The sequence below is a fragment of the Ornithorhynchus anatinus genome, chromosome 3 (assembly GCF_004115215.2).
Source record: "Ornithorhynchus anatinus isolate Pmale09 chromosome 3, mOrnAna1.pri.v4, whole genome shotgun sequence".
Taxonomy (NCBI): domain Eukaryota; kingdom Metazoa; phylum Chordata; class Mammalia; order Monotremata; family Ornithorhynchidae; genus Ornithorhynchus; species Ornithorhynchus anatinus.
This window is the reverse complement of record NC_041730.1, coordinates 13939764-13955666: the sequence shown is the minus strand read 5'-3', so window position 1 is coordinate 13955666 and position 15903 is coordinate 13939764. Positions and strand designations below refer to the sequence as shown.

The 15903-nt window shown below is 43.5% G+C and overlaps 1 protein-coding gene across 8 annotated transcripts in view; it reads left to right on the top strand.

The window, feature by feature from the left end:
* The window catches only part of SBF2 (SET binding factor 2), a 474020-nt gene that overhangs the window by 258664 nt on the left and 199453 nt on the right, over window positions 1–15903 (top strand). For all 8 annotated transcript variants that reach the window (XM_029059546.2, XM_029059545.2, XM_039911379.1 and 5 more), the window contains exons 5-6: window positions 170–280; window positions 4170–4275. In XM_029059546.2, the coding sequence (XP_028915379.1) occupies window positions 170–280; window positions 4170–4275 (217 nt within the window). The remainder of the gene's footprint in view (window positions 1–169; window positions 281–4169; window positions 4276–15903) is intronic.

Below are 15903 nucleotides of genomic sequence, written 5' to 3'. Positions count from 1 at the left end.
TTTTCAGATGAAATTTCTAAACAGTAAATACTGCTTCCTGTGAGAAATTCCAGCCCGAAGGTACTGTACTATTTCAAAGAGGATATTTCCTGAGGTCAGATGTCGCGACCATGTATTTTTAGTGTGTACGCTTTCCAGACAGCAATTGCATGCATTTTTATATTTGTAGGCTTGCCTGGGTTTGATCTACACCGTCTATGTGGACAGCCTGAGCGTCTCCTTAGAAAGTCTCATCGCCAACCTCTGTGCCTGCCTTGTCCCAGCCTCTGGAGGCTCTCAGGTAAAAGGACGGAAACCCGGGGTGGGGGCCGGGGGATGGGGAAGGGGCTGGGGAGGAGAAGGGTATTTTTCCAGTTAATGTAATTTGTGAAGAAAGCACAAATAAATGCTTGAAGAATTTTCATAGAAAAAAGGATCAGAGTTCAGTTAAATATCATCCCTGTGGCTTGCCTTCTAAAGACACCAAAAATTCCTTGCTTAGGTTAGGTCGAAAAGTTAATTTTGTCAGTGGATTTATTTCATACAAATCAAAGTCTGTGGTAACTTGAACCCCAATTAAAATATGGATTTCCTTATGCAGATATTTTCTAAAGAGGATTTGAGTGGTTTCTTAACATCTTTCTCATTCCGCTCTTCTTCCTTTCCCTCCTTTACTAGCTGTTTTCACATGTGCCCGCTTTGATGATCGATGCTTAATGGGCATTTTTCCATAGAATGATACTTTTCAGATTCAGGTTTGAAAAAGTATTGCCAATTTGCAGGGCAACCTTATGTAGCAGTACTATCACTTTTCAAGGTAATCATCTATTGAAGCCACGAGTGTCTGTATCCCAGCCCGTTGTTGGGCAGGGCTTATCTCTGTTACCGAATTGTACATTCCAAGCGCTTAGTCCAGTGCTCTGCACATAGTAAGCACTCCATAAATACGGGTGAATGAATGAACTCTTAAAGCTTTGTATTTTTCCATTGTCTTGTGGCCAGCTCTTCAAGGTAATGTAGAGCAGGTCGAAGTTCCTGAGCCTTTGAAGAGAAACGCTGCCTCAAAAGGTAGCCAAAGTGAAGAGGTCAGCTAAAGGTCTGACAGGGAAAAGGGAGTAATGATAGTAACAAGACTGTGCCCTTACGTACTTTGATTTTCTCCCCACCTCGACAGCGCTTACCTACCTGTGTCTCTGGAATTGATTTCAGTGTCTTTTTCCCCTTCTAATAATAATAATGATGGTATTTGTTAAGGACCTACTATGTGCCAAGCACCATTCTAAGCGTTGGGGGAGATAGAAGGTGATCAGGTTGTTCCACGTGGAGTTCACCATCTTAACCCTCATTTTACAAATGAGGGAACTGAAGCGCAGAGAAGTTAAGTGACTTGCCCAAAGACACACAGCTGACAGGTGGCGGAGCCGGAATTAGAACCCTCGTCCTCTGATTCCCAAGCACGTGCCCTTTTCCACTAAGCCGTGCTACTTCTAATTCATTCAGTCACGCGATTCATTCAGTCATGTTTATTGAGCACCTGGGAGAGTCCAAAATAACAATAAACAGAAACTGTAGGCTCCTCGAAGGCAGGGATCGTGTCCACCAACACTATTGTAGTTTACTTCCCCAAGCACTTGTACGCTGCAAGTCCTCAGTAGATATCACTGAATGACTGATTAACTGATTGGAATTTATTGAGCTGCTACAGTAGAGTAGCAAGCATTTGGGAAGTGCAACAGAAAATATGTTTGTTGCCCACCTGGAGCTAATGCCCTATTGGAGGGAAACAGACACACCTTAGAAATATGCGCAAGCAGGGAAAAAGAATAAATGCAACGAGATCCTCAGAGAGGGAGTAGGGCAGAATTAGAGAGGAAGGGGGGAAAATATACCAAGAAAAAGTCAAAGTGGGGAGGTAAGGTGCCCAGATTTGAGGGAGCAAAAAGTAGTACAGAGGGTAGAACATTACCACTTTGGCCAAGGGGTTTATAGTAATAATAGTAATTATTACTATGGTATTTGTTAGGCGCTTACTATGTGCCAGGCACTGTGCTGAGCCTGGGGTGGATACAAGCCAATTGGGTTGGACACAGTCCCTGTCCCATGTGGGTCTCACAGCCTGGGAAGTACCATGGCTCAGGGGAAAGAGCACTAATGGGTTCTAATCCCGGCTCCCCCACTTGTCAGCTGTTTGACTTTGGGCAAGTTACTTAACTTCTCTTCGCTTCAGTTACCTCGTCTGTAAAATGGGGATTAAGACTGTGAGTCCCACGTGGGACAACCTGATTGTCTTGCATCTACTCCAGCACATAGAACAGTGCTTGGCACATAGTAAGCACTTACGAATACCAGCATTATTATCATTATTATTATAAATCCCCAATTGACAGATGAGGTATCTGAGGCCCAGAGAAGTAAAGTGACTTACTGTGTACAGAGTATCAAGCACTTGGGAGAGTATAATAGAACAATACACAGACACATTCCCTGCCCAGAGGGAGCTTACAGTTTGTGGGGGTGTTAGGGGGAAATCTAGAGATGCCCACCTGATTGCCAAGCAAAGGCACTAACGAGGATCAACATGTCCAATTGGAGGCTGAGAATGGAGCCAGTGCCCTAAAGAAGGCTACGGTCATAAAGCTGAACCAGCAGTGCTTAGCGATTTTGTAAATGACAGTCTTTGGAACTGAAAGTTCCAAGCCGAGTACAGCACGTATTTTGAGATTGCCGGTATTGTGAGATCGGGAGACTAATTGTTCCCTAGGCAGAAATTTTGTAAGGACTAAGCTAGAATTTTCTTTTGCTTTAATTGTCCTGTCGCTTCCACTTTTGACAGTCTTTCTTCACATTACTAGTACAAATGCTAAAATGAATGGAGTGAAATGATCAGAATGTTTCTGATCAAGGCTAACAAATCCTTCAGTTATGGTAAAGCTACAGAAGGAAATGAATGACAGTTCAGAAACACTCCCAAGTTCAGGACCTGGTTGTCAAATTAGCTTCCTTTTAGCCATATCTGTAAGCAGACTCCAAGAAAATAAGCTTATGAGTTGTTCTTAAACCAATTTTGAAAAATTATCATATATGATGCATTTCCATACTTTCTCACCCATCATAATTCCATTCTTTATGCTATTTAAACAAATAAGCATGAAAGTAAGTCTCAGTATTTGGAAGTACTCAGGGGAGGAAACTCAAGTCTTGACTTTGTAATTGGCCCTAAAAGAAGGTATCCTCCTATCCTTAAAGTTGCTCATGCTCATTTCGGGGAAATTGGCTACTATTTACTTATTTGCACCATCCATACTGTCAAAAGAATCTTCATATTGGTAATGATAGTAGTAATAATAATAATGATGGTATTTGTTAAGCACTTACTATGTGCCAAGCATGTTCTCAATACTGCAGTAGATACAAGGTAATCAGGTTGTCCCTCGTGGGGCTCACAGTCTTAATCCCCATTTTACAGACGAGGTAACTGAGGCACAGAAAAGTTGTGACTTGCCCAATATCACACAGCTGATAAGTGGTGAGCCCAGATTAGAACCCATGACCTCTGACTTAATAATAATGTTGGTATTTGTTAAGCACTTACTATGTGCAGAGCACTGTTCTAAGCGCTGGGGTGGACACAGGGGAGTCAGGTTGTCCCACATGGGGCTCACAGTCTTAATCCCCATTTTACAGATGAGGGAACTGAGGCACAGAGAAGTTAAGTGACTTGCCCAAAGTCACACAGCTGACAAGTGGCAGAGCTGGGATTCGAACTCATGAGCCCTGACTCCAAAGCCTGTGCTCTTTCCACTAGGCCATGCTGTTTCTCCAGGGGAAGAATATGGAACAAGGACTTTGAACTTGATCATCATTTACTTCTCTAGTTGAGAAATGTCTTAAAGTGTAAAGGGTGTCATTTGCAGCTTTTCTAACAAACTATATATATACATATATTTTAAGAAAAGTAAAATCATTACTGGGTACATTTAAAAATAGAAACTAAAAAAGCTTGGGTAACTTACTGTCACTCCCACCTCTGTAGTCAACTCTAGAAACTACAAAATATTTTGGTCAATGAAAATAAAAATGGAAACCTCAGCAAAGAACAAGGGACCCGGAATGTGAAGTGCCTTTTTATTGAACCTAGTGTCTAGATAAAAATATATCTAGTATATCTAAAAAAAAATCATTTTTTACAGAAGTTATTTTCCTTGGGAGCAGGAGATAGACAGCTGATCCAGACTCCTCTCTACGATAGCCTCCCTGTTACAGGCACCAGCGTGGCTCTCCTCTTTCAACAGTTGGGTATGTATACTCTTCATTTTTGTGGGTGTTTTTTTTTTTTTACCAAAGACTATAAATAACTCCAATTCAGATCACTGGTGAGTCAAAAATGGCTTTAAGTAATGGATTGCTTTTAGTGGAAATTGGATCTGCTTTCTTCACATGGTGTCTTCCCATGTCAGAAGAAGGCGAAGGCAGACTGTAATGGAAGCTCCTTGAGGGCAGGGTTTGAGTATGCCAACTCTAGTGGATTGTCCTCTCTTAAGCGGTAGTTCACTGCCCCATATCCAGTAAACATTCAATAAATACTACTGAATGATTGATTGATTGAGATAGCAACAAAATCACAGTTCATCATTTGCTAACTCTTTCAGGTCTTAACTGATGCAACCTTCAGAATGTTCTAAAAGTAAAGGAGCGTCGCTTCTGCTAATACAGCAGAATTAGCGGACATGTACCCTGCCCATTACGAGCTTACAGTCTAGAGGGGGAGACAGACATTAATATAAATGCCTCCTCAAGAACTTCCAGTGGTTGCCCTTCAACGTCCACATCGAAGAGAAACTCCTGACCGTCAGTCTTAAGCGTTCAATCACCTCGCCCCCTCCTCTTTCACCTCACTGCTCTCCTTCTACGATCCAGCCCACATACTTAGCTTCTCTAATGCCAGCCTTCTCACCGTACTTCGATCTTGTCTAACTCAACGCCGACCTCTCGCCTACCTCCTGCCTCTGGCCTGGAATGTCCTCCCTATTTATATCTGATGGACAGTTACTCTCCCCCCGTTTCAAAACCTTATTGATGGCACATGTCCACATCTCGTACAAGAGGCCTTTCCTGACTAAGCCCTCATTTCCTTTTCTCCCACTCCCTCTGCGTTGCCCTGACTTGGTCCCTTTATTCACCCACACTCCCAGCCCCACAGCACTTGTGCACATATCTGTAATTTATTTATATTATTTATATCATTCTCTATCTTCCCCCCAGCTTGCTGTGGGCAGGGAATGTGTCCGTTATATTGTCCTCTCCCACGATCTTAGTACAGTACTAGACATACAGTAAGCGCTCAATAAGTACGATGGATCGATAAAATAATTTAAATATATATACAGGAGTGCATTGGGGTTGGGGTAGGGCAAATATTAAATGCCTAAAGGTCACAGATTCAAGTGCATAAAGGACCCAGAAGGGAGAATAAGCCAGGGAAAAGAGGACTTAATTAGGAACCTACCTGTCGCGAAGCAAGAGTCAGGTGGTATTGCATAAATGATGAAGCAAGACTCTAACTTGTATGTGAAGTTTTTGAAAAAAGTCACCTAGCTTTGCCTTTGAAGAACTTGGCCTTTAGCAAAAGCATGAAACAAAGTTGTCATTTTGGATCTTGAAATCCAAATAGTGATTAGTAAAGTTAAGGCCTAATGAACTTTTTTAATTCGTTGCCCCTAGCCTTTTCCAGTTTAAATGAAGTATATAAATCCTAAGGGGAAAACAATAATTCAAAAGTTACAGTTTTTGACAACTGAGAAGGTGATTTAGATCATTTTATGGTCTAATGATATTCCAAAGGCCAAGATACAGAATGCACTTTGATAGCTTCGCCACAAACATTGTTGCTGTCATATTTTTGAAAATGGGCTTTGTAGAAAAACACATCGTAAGCAGATGGAAATAGAGTACATTTCACCCTCCCACCCGCCCCGTGAGTATAATACAAAACATATTTTAATCTGATTGGTGTCTGAGTCTCATTCTTCTAAAATGGAATGCCTAATACATTTTCTTCTTCGAGTAATTATAGAAGATATACAATATCTATATTTAAACATCAAATATGTATATTGAAATGACACCAAAACCCAAAAGATATTAAAAAAAGTTTGTTTATGAAGTGAGCATTATTTCCAAGGCCAGGAATCCATTTTTGTACAGAATTGTGAATATGAAAGTTGGCCCGTAACAGGGAAAGCCACTTTTCATTTTGATTGCAGGGCAAACTTGGGACAGAACAAGGGGGCAGGACTTCAGATCAGGGAGAAAAAGAAGGGGAAAAAAAAGCGGAAGAGGAGGAGAAAAAGAAAAGCCGGAGGAAAAGACGGGATGGTAAGAGGGCAGTTGAGGCACGTAATAATAATAATGACAATTATGGTATTTGTTAAGCGCTTACTAAGTGTCAAGCACAGTTCTAAGCACTGGGCTAGTTACAAGGTAATCAGGTTGGACACAGTCCCTGTCCCACCCACATTGCGCTCACAGTCCTAATCCCCATTTTACAGATGAGGTTACTGAGGCCCAGAGCAGTGAAGTGACTTTCCCAAGGTCATACAGAAGACAAGTGATGGAGCCGGGATTAGAACTCACATCCTCTGACTCCCAAGCCCATGTTCTTGCCACTAGGCCATGCTGCTTCCCATAGTCTCTCACATGCTCCTAGCTTGGCATTGTCTACACAGAGAGGTATTCAGTGAATCAGCCTCTCTAAAGCCATCATGGTAGTCTCCTCCTCCTCTTCTTCCTTCCTTCTCCCTCCTCTTCTTTTTCTTCTCCCTCCTCCTCCTTCATCTTCCTCTGCCTCCTCCTCTTCCTTCCTCTCCTGGCACTGCCACATAGCTGGCCCTCAGCCTCAATCCCTGGCCCTCAGTCCCCAGTGACAATAAATTGTCCGAAGTCATTGGGCCCTGTCCTTCCTCTGCATTCATTCAATCGTATTTATTGAGCGCTCACTGTGTGCAGAGCACTCTGCAGCACCACTGCCTCCCCGCTGTCAGGGTCAGGACATGGCAGTAGCAGCAGCTCGGAGGGCTAAGGCAGCCGAATTAGAACCTCTGTACCTCAGACTCCAAAACCAGTGAGGACGAGCGGGAACCCTCCGTGACCATCTGGCGGGAGCAGGAGAAGCAGCGTGGCCTAGTGGATAGAGCACAGGCCTGAGAGTCAGAGGGTCCTGCGTCTAGTCCCGGCTCCACCACTTGTCTGCTGTGTGACCTTGGGCAAGTCACTTCACTTCTCGGGGCCTCAATTCCCTCTTCTGTATAATGGGGGTTGAGACTGTGAGCCCCACGTGGGACAGGGACCTGGGACAGAGACCGGGTCCAACCCGATTTTACTTGTATCCACCCATAGCAAGTGCTCAACAATTATCAACATTGTTACTTATTAAAAGGTGGAGCTGGTAGGTTCCAGAATAGTTCCTTGTCTTTGAATAGATTAGCACTAATTTAGAGCTCCCTAGTGGGCATTTATTTTAATAGTCACTGATTTACTTTATTGGATTCTTCTACGGCCTTTTCTTTAAAAGCTTCATAATATTGGAAGGAGAAGGAGGGTGGACTAGTGAATAGAGCACGGGCCTGGGAGGCAGTAGGGCCTGGGTTCTAATTCCAGCTCCGCCACTTGACTGCTCTGTGACCTTGGGCAAGTCTCTTCACTCCTCAGTGCCTCTACCTCATCGGTAAAGTGGGGATTAAACTGTGAGCCCCATGTGGAAAAGGGACTGTGCCCAACGTGACAACCTTGTATCTACCCCAGTTCTTAGTACTGTGCCAGACACATAGTAAGCGATTAACAAATACCATTAAAAAAAACCCACCAAAAAACCGTAATGACAGAAGTGGGTAAACGAAGCTGGATGCCTTCCTTGGCTTTAGTTTATTTTAGTAATGATTATTAAAAAATTTTTGAAATAGTATTTTGTAAGATTCTTAACACCGTATTGCATCCTCTAGACTGTAAGCTCATTGTGGGCAGGGAATGTGTCTGTGACATTGTCCTTTCCCAAGCGCTTAGTACAGTGCTCTGCACACAGTAAGTGCTCAGTAAACCCAATTGAATGAATTGCCCATCTTAGATTCATTTTCTTGGGGAAATGGAAAGATGCTTTATAGATCACCTAGTCAGCTTCCTCGTAGAGCAACATAAATTATAGTCCATCGTTTCAAAAGCCAAAGACATTTTGGTTCTGCAGAGAGCAAATAATCAAGTCAGTGTTTTCCAGGTAAAATATGTTGTTTCTGCCTAGTGGATAAAGAAAAACTCTCTTGTTGGTCAGTTGTAACCTAAAAGGCAAACTGAACTGCACAATCTGAAAAGTACTGTGACCAACTCTTACCAGCCAGTAGAGTGTTAGCCTATTAAGTTCCCAGTGGCTACAAAAACTCCTATTGATACACACTGGATATAATGTGAAACAAAAATAGGAAGCCCAGATCGCCGTTTACTGGTAGAAAATCATAAGGCATTCTTAATTTTACTGTGTCCTTTTATTTTTCTTCTTTTTAACCTCATTAAATGAGCACTCATCTTCCTGAAGGAGGTGTATTTTGTTCATTCTTCTCAGGCCCACCCATATGGCTCTGAGAATTCATCTTTTCTCATGCAATCAATCATAATAAAAAGATCAGAGAAACAAAAGCGAAGGCACTCTTCATACTGCTTTAACTTGTTTCTGGGATTACCAAAAGAGACGTACGATAAAGGGGGCAGGATAAACCAATATTCTTGGATATCAAATGAGGCGTTGTATCTTGTAATGGCTCCTGATTCATACCATTTATTGAGACAAATGTCTCGTTATTTCGGCCTAAATCACCATAATTGAAGAATTTTGTTTTCGTTTCGTAGCTCATAACTATGTCAGTGTTCATTGAATTTGTAGCAATTACATGGAGGATATGTGAGGATCATCTCTGACATTCTTTCCAAACTACAGCAGAATTTTTGCCTTAAAATGAGAAGAATGTTGTGCTATTAACACAAGTGCTTCAGTTGTCTGTTTTGATTATAGTATAGCTAAAGACCTACACTTGTCTGTTTCCATTGAATTACTACGTCCTTGCCTTTGTTATTTTTCCTCTCATTTATTTATATAGAACAAATAACCTCGGAGAAAAACTACATTGTTTTCTAGTATAATCAATGCCATACATCTTCTGTAATCCGGTTAGGCATCTGCAAATAAAATATTTAAAATGAGAGATGGAAAAAGTATTATTATTGCAAGTTATACTAAGATATACTGTATTATGCATGGGTACTAAGAAGTTCCCCAGATTTCTCCTTCCTGAACAGTCTTCTGCATCTAACTACATGTTCATTGTTTTAGGCCATCCAGAGTTTTATCATCAGTTTAATTCCCAGTGGTTTTTTCCTTCAGAAATATTTCAACGGCATTTAGTAAGCATGCCTGCCCTGTGGGCCAACCCCGACATTAACTACTCAATTAGCGCACCCCCTCCTATCTAACCTCCTTCTCCTCCCACTACAACCCAATCCACACTCATTGCTCCTTCAACACCAACCTACTTACTCTTCCTTAATTTCATTGCTCTCTCTTGCGTGCTCTCTCTCTGTCTCTGCCTCTCCCTTGCTTACGTCCTCCCTCCTTCCTGGAACTCTGTCCCCCTTTTGTGTACTATCATTCTCCCCATTTTCAAAGCCCTACTAAGCAGCGTGGCTCAGTGGAAAGAGCCTGGGCTTCGGAGTCAGAGGTCGTGAGTTCGAATCCCGGCTCTGCCACTTGTCAGCTGTGTGACTGTGGGCAAGTCACTTAACTTCTCTGGGCCTCAGTTACCTCATCTGTAAAATGGGGATTAACTGTGAGCCTCACGTGGGACAACCTGATTACCCTGTATCTCCCCCAGCGCTTAGAACAGTGCTCTGCACATAGTAAGCGCTTAAAAAATGCCAACATTATTATCTCTCCTCCAAGAAGTCTTCTGTGACTAACCTCTCATTTCCTCGTGCTGTTCTCCCTCCCTTCCGCATTGCCGCTGCACTTTTTTCTGTGAAACTCACCCCACCCCAACAATCAGACAGTCGATGATATTTCCGGAGTGCTTACCGTGTGCGGAGCACTGGCCTAAGACTTGTCCTCTGCCCACAAGAAGGTTACAGTCGAGAGGGGAAGACAGACATAATTATAAATAAATTATTGACGTGTCCCTAAGTGCTGTGGGGCTGAGGGAGGGGTGAATATTAAGTGCTTAAAGGGTACAGATCCAAGATGCAGGTGACGCAGAAGGGAGGAGGAGAAAAGAGGACTTAATGGGGGAAGGCCTCTTGGAAGAGAGGTGATTATATTAAGGCTTTGAAGGTGGGGAGAGTGGCGAAAGCGGAAGGAAGTTCCAGGCCAGGTGAGGAGTCGGCGATGAGGTAGATGGGATCGAGGTACAGTGACTAAGTTGGTGTTAGAAGAGTGACGTATACAGGGTAGGTTGTGGTAGGAAATCAGAGAGGGAAGGGAGGAAGGGGCGAGCTGACTGAGGGCTTTATAGCCCATGGTAAGCTGAGTTTCTATTTGATGCGGAGGTGGATGGGCAACAACTGGAGGTTCTTGATGAGTGGGGAGAGGTGGTCTGGACTTTTTTTTAGAATAATGATCGGGCTAGCAGAGTGAATAAAGACTGGAGAGAGAAAGGAGACAGGAAAGTCGGCGAAGGGGTTGATGCAGTAGTCAGGGATAGAGCAGATTTTTGCTATACTGTGAAAGTTGAATCAGTAGTGACGGACTCACTATTTGGGTTGAATTCATTCATTCATTAGTATTTATTGAGCGCTTACTATGTGCAGAGCACTGTACTAAGCGCTTGGAAAGAACAAGTCGGCAACAGATAGAGACGGTCCCTGCCGTTTGACGGGCTTACGGTCTAATCGGGGGAGACGGACAGACGAGAACGATGGCGATAAATAGAGTCGAGGGGAAGAACATCTCGTAAAAACAATGGCAACTAAATAGAATCGAGGCGATGTACATTTCATTAACAAAATAAATAGGGTAATGGAAACATATACAGTTGAGCGGGCGAGTACAGTGCTGAGGGGATGGGAAGGGAGAGGGGGAGGAGCAGAGTGAGATTGATGGGTTGAGAATAATGCCAAGGTTATGGGCTTGTGCATTAGGGAGGATAGTGGTGTTGTCCACAGTGGTGGGAAACAGCGAAGAGTACAGCATTTGGGTAGGAAGATGAGGAGTATTGCTTTGAACCTATCTCCCCTATCTGTAATTGTTTTTAGCAACTGCCGCCCCCACTAGATTGCAAGCTCCCTGAGGGTAGGAACTGTGTCTACCAGCTTTTTAGGTTGTACTCTCCTAGGTACTTAGAACGATGTCCTGCACACGGCAAACACTAAATACCAATCCTGATGGCTTATTGTGCAAAAATGGTAATTGTGGTTCATAGATTTCTTATTTATCAACAGAAGGCCAATCAGACAAAGTGTCAGACTACTTTGAGAATGCAGAGAGAGCTTGCAAGCAGTAATAATTTAGTCGTGTGTCGTAAGACATAGAATATTGATGTGCAGAAGTGTTTGCCAAAATGATGCACACTAGCTTAAGTCAATATTGAAACATCTGGTGGTTGGGAAGTATAGATGCTAACAAAAAATTACCAATTGGTGTCCGGCTAATTTTCATGGTTTCCATAGTTCAACCCTCTCCAGGGGTAGGAGTGATTCTCCCTTGCATGTAGATGGGAAGCAGCATGATTTAGTGGAAAGGACGTGAGCCTGGTAGTCTGAGGACCTGGGTTCTAATCCCAGCTCTGCCACTTCTCGGCTCTGTGACCTTGGGCAAGTCACTTTAGCTTCTCTGGGCCTCGGTTTCCTCTAAGTGCTTGGGAGAATCGTTGAGGGCAAGGAACATGTCTACCAACTCTGTTTTATACAGTGCTCTGCACACAGTAAGTTCTCAGATACCATCGATTGATTGATACAAGAGAATTAGGAAACATACTCCCTGCCCATAGCAAGCTTACAGTCTAGAGAAGAGCTTACAGTATTTCCACATGGGAGTCGGAGGACCTGGTTCCAATCCCAGCTCTGCCACTTGTGTGCTCTTTGACCTGAGGCAAGTCACTTCTCTGTCCCTCAGTTTCCTCATCTGTAAAACGGGGATTAAGACTGTGAGCCCCATGTGGGACAGGGACTGTGTCCAACCCAATTATCTTGTATCTACCCCAGCGCTTAGAACAGTGCTTGGCACACAGTAAGTGCTTAACAAATACTGTTATCATTATTACCATTATTATTAATAACTAAACTATTTCTATTCTCCTTAAGTTTCTATTCTCCTTAAGCTCATTTCCCATAGTCATTTTCTCAGTAAGGAGGAACTGTAATTGGATTTCTAATTTTGTGTAATTGCCATGGGGTTCTCATTTAGTAATACTAGGATTCATGCTGTGGGGTGCTAATTTCTATTTCCTTTCCAATCCACACATCCGACTTTGAATCTTTTCAGGTGATTCTAAACCTTATTTGTATTTTAATTTACTTTCTAACTTTTTCAACTGAGATATTACTAACAAGGCATTACACAGTATGTCTGAGTTACTGTCAGGTGCCTCGGTTATGATTTCATGCCATCACCACCCTTCCTGGAAAGTCTGTGAATTCAATTTTCTCTCAGTGAATACCCATGTTGTCTCTTTCTTCAAGTGATGGACATTTTGGGGGCAACACAGGGAAAACTCAATCATCCCTCCCGATGAGAAAGAATTCTGGAAGGCCGAGAAGAAAATTTGCTTTATAAAGGATAGATTTAACCCAAACAGTATCTCAAAGTAAACCAGCTGACGGAAAGAGGAGAGAAACCCAGCCTGTCCCAAAACAAATAGATTGGGATGGGAATTTTGTGAAGTCGAGGAGCTCTTGAGCTCTGGAAAGTTGTGGCCGAAGTTAGGAAGCAGACAACAAAATAGAGACATACTCTAGAGCAATTTAGAGTCTTGAACCAAAACAAACTTGCACTTAAGCATAAATGGAAAAAGGCTAAAAACAACTTACAAACTGCAATCACATACACTGTCGTCTTTGACCTTTTGATCCATATATTATGGAAGGGTGACTGCACAGTCAGTATGGCAGTTGGCCTGGATTTGTAGACTACTCTAGTGCCTTTTATTTAAGATCAGAACAATATGTTTTTTAATATTTCATCATCAGTTTCATGGGGATAAAAGCATTAAGTAGCACACATTCTAATTTTGGAATAGTTTTGCAAATTAGGTGAATTTTTATCTGCCTTCTGAGCTGGAGTAAGACCACCGCTTGTCTGCTGGGTGACATCGGGCAAGTCACTTCTGTGGCCTAGTGGATAGAGCACAGGCCTGGGAGTCAGAAGGACCTGGGTTCTAACCCCAGCTCCACTTGTCTGCTGTGTGTAATTAGGGTTTGTGTAAAGCCTGGATGAAAAACAGCTCTCGATAGCAAATATCTCATAAATTGCTCAAGTTTCATATGTTAGTTTTGAACCTGTTCATAAGTTTTTCCTATAGCAAAAGGGGAAGGTCTACTCTTGTAATTACTTTGTCACTCAAACGCCAGCTGCAAATGAATGAAAATTGCTCCCCAGATAAAGATAAGAGAAAAATTCTTAACTTCCAAAACAGCTGAGGTTCTCTCACTCATGACAAAGCATTTGTCTTTCATCCCAAGGACAGCCTCAGGATGCTGCCTGAGTCATACTTTTGTGTGCTGGGAATCACGTTCAAGGAAGAAAAGTTATTTTGAGTTTGAGTAGTCAGAAAAGTGGTGATAAAAGCGGTGTCTAGTGGAAAGAACAGAGGCTTGAGAGCAGGGGACCTGAGATTCCTGGTCCCGAGATTCCCGAGGACATCCCAAGGAGCGGATTCCTGGCTCCGCCACTTGCCTGCCGGGTGACCGTGGGCAGGCCCCTTAACTTCCCTGTGCCTCCGAGCAGCATGGCATAGCGGACAGAGCACGGGCCAGGGAGTCAGAAGGTCGTGAGTTCTAATCCCGGCTCCGCCATTTGTCTGCTTTGTGACCTTGGGCAAGTCACATCACTTCTCTGGGCCTCAGTTCCCACCTCTATAAAGTGGGGATCGAGACCGGGAACCCTTTCTGGGAAGGGACTGTGTGCGACCCGATTTGCTTGTATCCATCCCAGCGCTTAGTACAGTTCCTGGCTCAAAGTAAGCGCTTAACAAATGCCACAATTATTATTATTAAAATGGGTATTAAATACCTGTTCTCACTCCTAGTAGACTGTGAGCACTACATGAAACAGGGACCGGGTCTGATCTGATGAACTCATATCCACCCTAGAACTTAGTACAGTGCTTGGTACAGAGGAAGGGCTTAACGAATACCACAGTTATTATCATTCTTTGGGGACCGTGGAATGTGTTTTCATTAGGCAAGCATGTTGAGGGAATCAAAATCTCTTTTGAAAATCTGGTTTGGGTCATGGTTCTCCATGGGATAAGCCTCACGCTGGGACCCAACATCGTGTCAGTAGTTCCGAAGCCAAGCAGACAAAGCAAACATTCAGGAGTTAACTTAGCAGTCCTCGCCCGAGCGCTTAGTTCAGTGCTCTGCACACAGTGAGCGCTCAATAAATACGAATGAATGAATGAGCAGTAATCCCACTACTGAACTAGGCCCAGGAACCTCGATGTCATACTGTCTGTCTGAGCAAGCCCACCCCAGGACTGTGACCTTTCCCTCCTGCAGCCTCCGGGCCGGCCCTAGGATAGAAGAGCAGTGTGGCCCAGTGGTTGCGCTCAATAAATACTATTGAATGAAAGAATGGATAGAGCACGGGCCTGGGAGTCATGCGGCCCGGCTTCTAATCCCGGCTCTGCCACTTCTCTGTCACTTCACTTCTCTTGAGAAGCAGCGTGGCTCAGTGGAAAGAGCACGGGCTTAGGAGTCAGAGGTCAGGGGTTCTAATCCCGGCTCCGCCACCTGTCAGCTGTGTGACTTGGGGCAAGTCACTTCACTTGTCGCTGCCTCAGGTAACTCATCTGTAAAATGGGGATTAAGACTGTGAGCCTCACGTGGGACAACCTGATTACCCTGTATCTACCCCAGTGCTTAGAACAGTGCTCGGCACTTAGTAAGCAGCGTGGTTTAGTGGAAAGAACCCGGGCTTGGGAGTCAGAGGTGATGGGTTCTAATCCCGGCTCTGCCACTTGCCGGCTGTGTGACTTTGGGCAAGTCTCTTCACTTCTCTGGGCCTCAGTTCCCTCATCTGGAAAATGGGGATGAAGACTTTGAGCCCCATGCGGGACAACCTGATGACCTTGTATCTCCCCCAGCACTTAGAACAGTGCTTAGCACATAGCGCTTAACAAATACCAACCTTATTATTATTATTAGTATTATTAAGCACTTAACAAATACCAACATTATTAATCTCTGGGCCTCAGGTATCCCATCTGTAAAATGAGGATTAAGACGGCGAGCCCTGTGTGGGACAGGGACTGAGTCCAACCCGATTATTATCTACCCAGTGCTTGGCACTCAGTAAGAGTTTAACAAATACCATAAAGAAAAAAACGAAAGTGGAGGGATGATGCAGGAAGTGAAGGTATAGTAGCAACTCTCTTTTGGGCTGTGGAAACGCTCTTCCAACAAATGCACCTAAATCTACCAGCTCCACCTCTGTGTTTTCTAGCTTTTCCATACTAATGTTCAAACGTGTTACTAAACCCCCTTTCCTCAGGTTCAGTCCGGGCGTGCTGACATGTACACATGGAAAGCGGTTAACAAATGCCATTGTTATTAGTAAGAAACCTGCAGTGATGTCACTTTTTTTTTTTAACTGCCTGCCTCCTATTGAAAGTTTGCCGACTGTCTTCTTTCAAGTCACACAGTTCTTTGAAATGTTACTCCAGATTCCCATAGGAG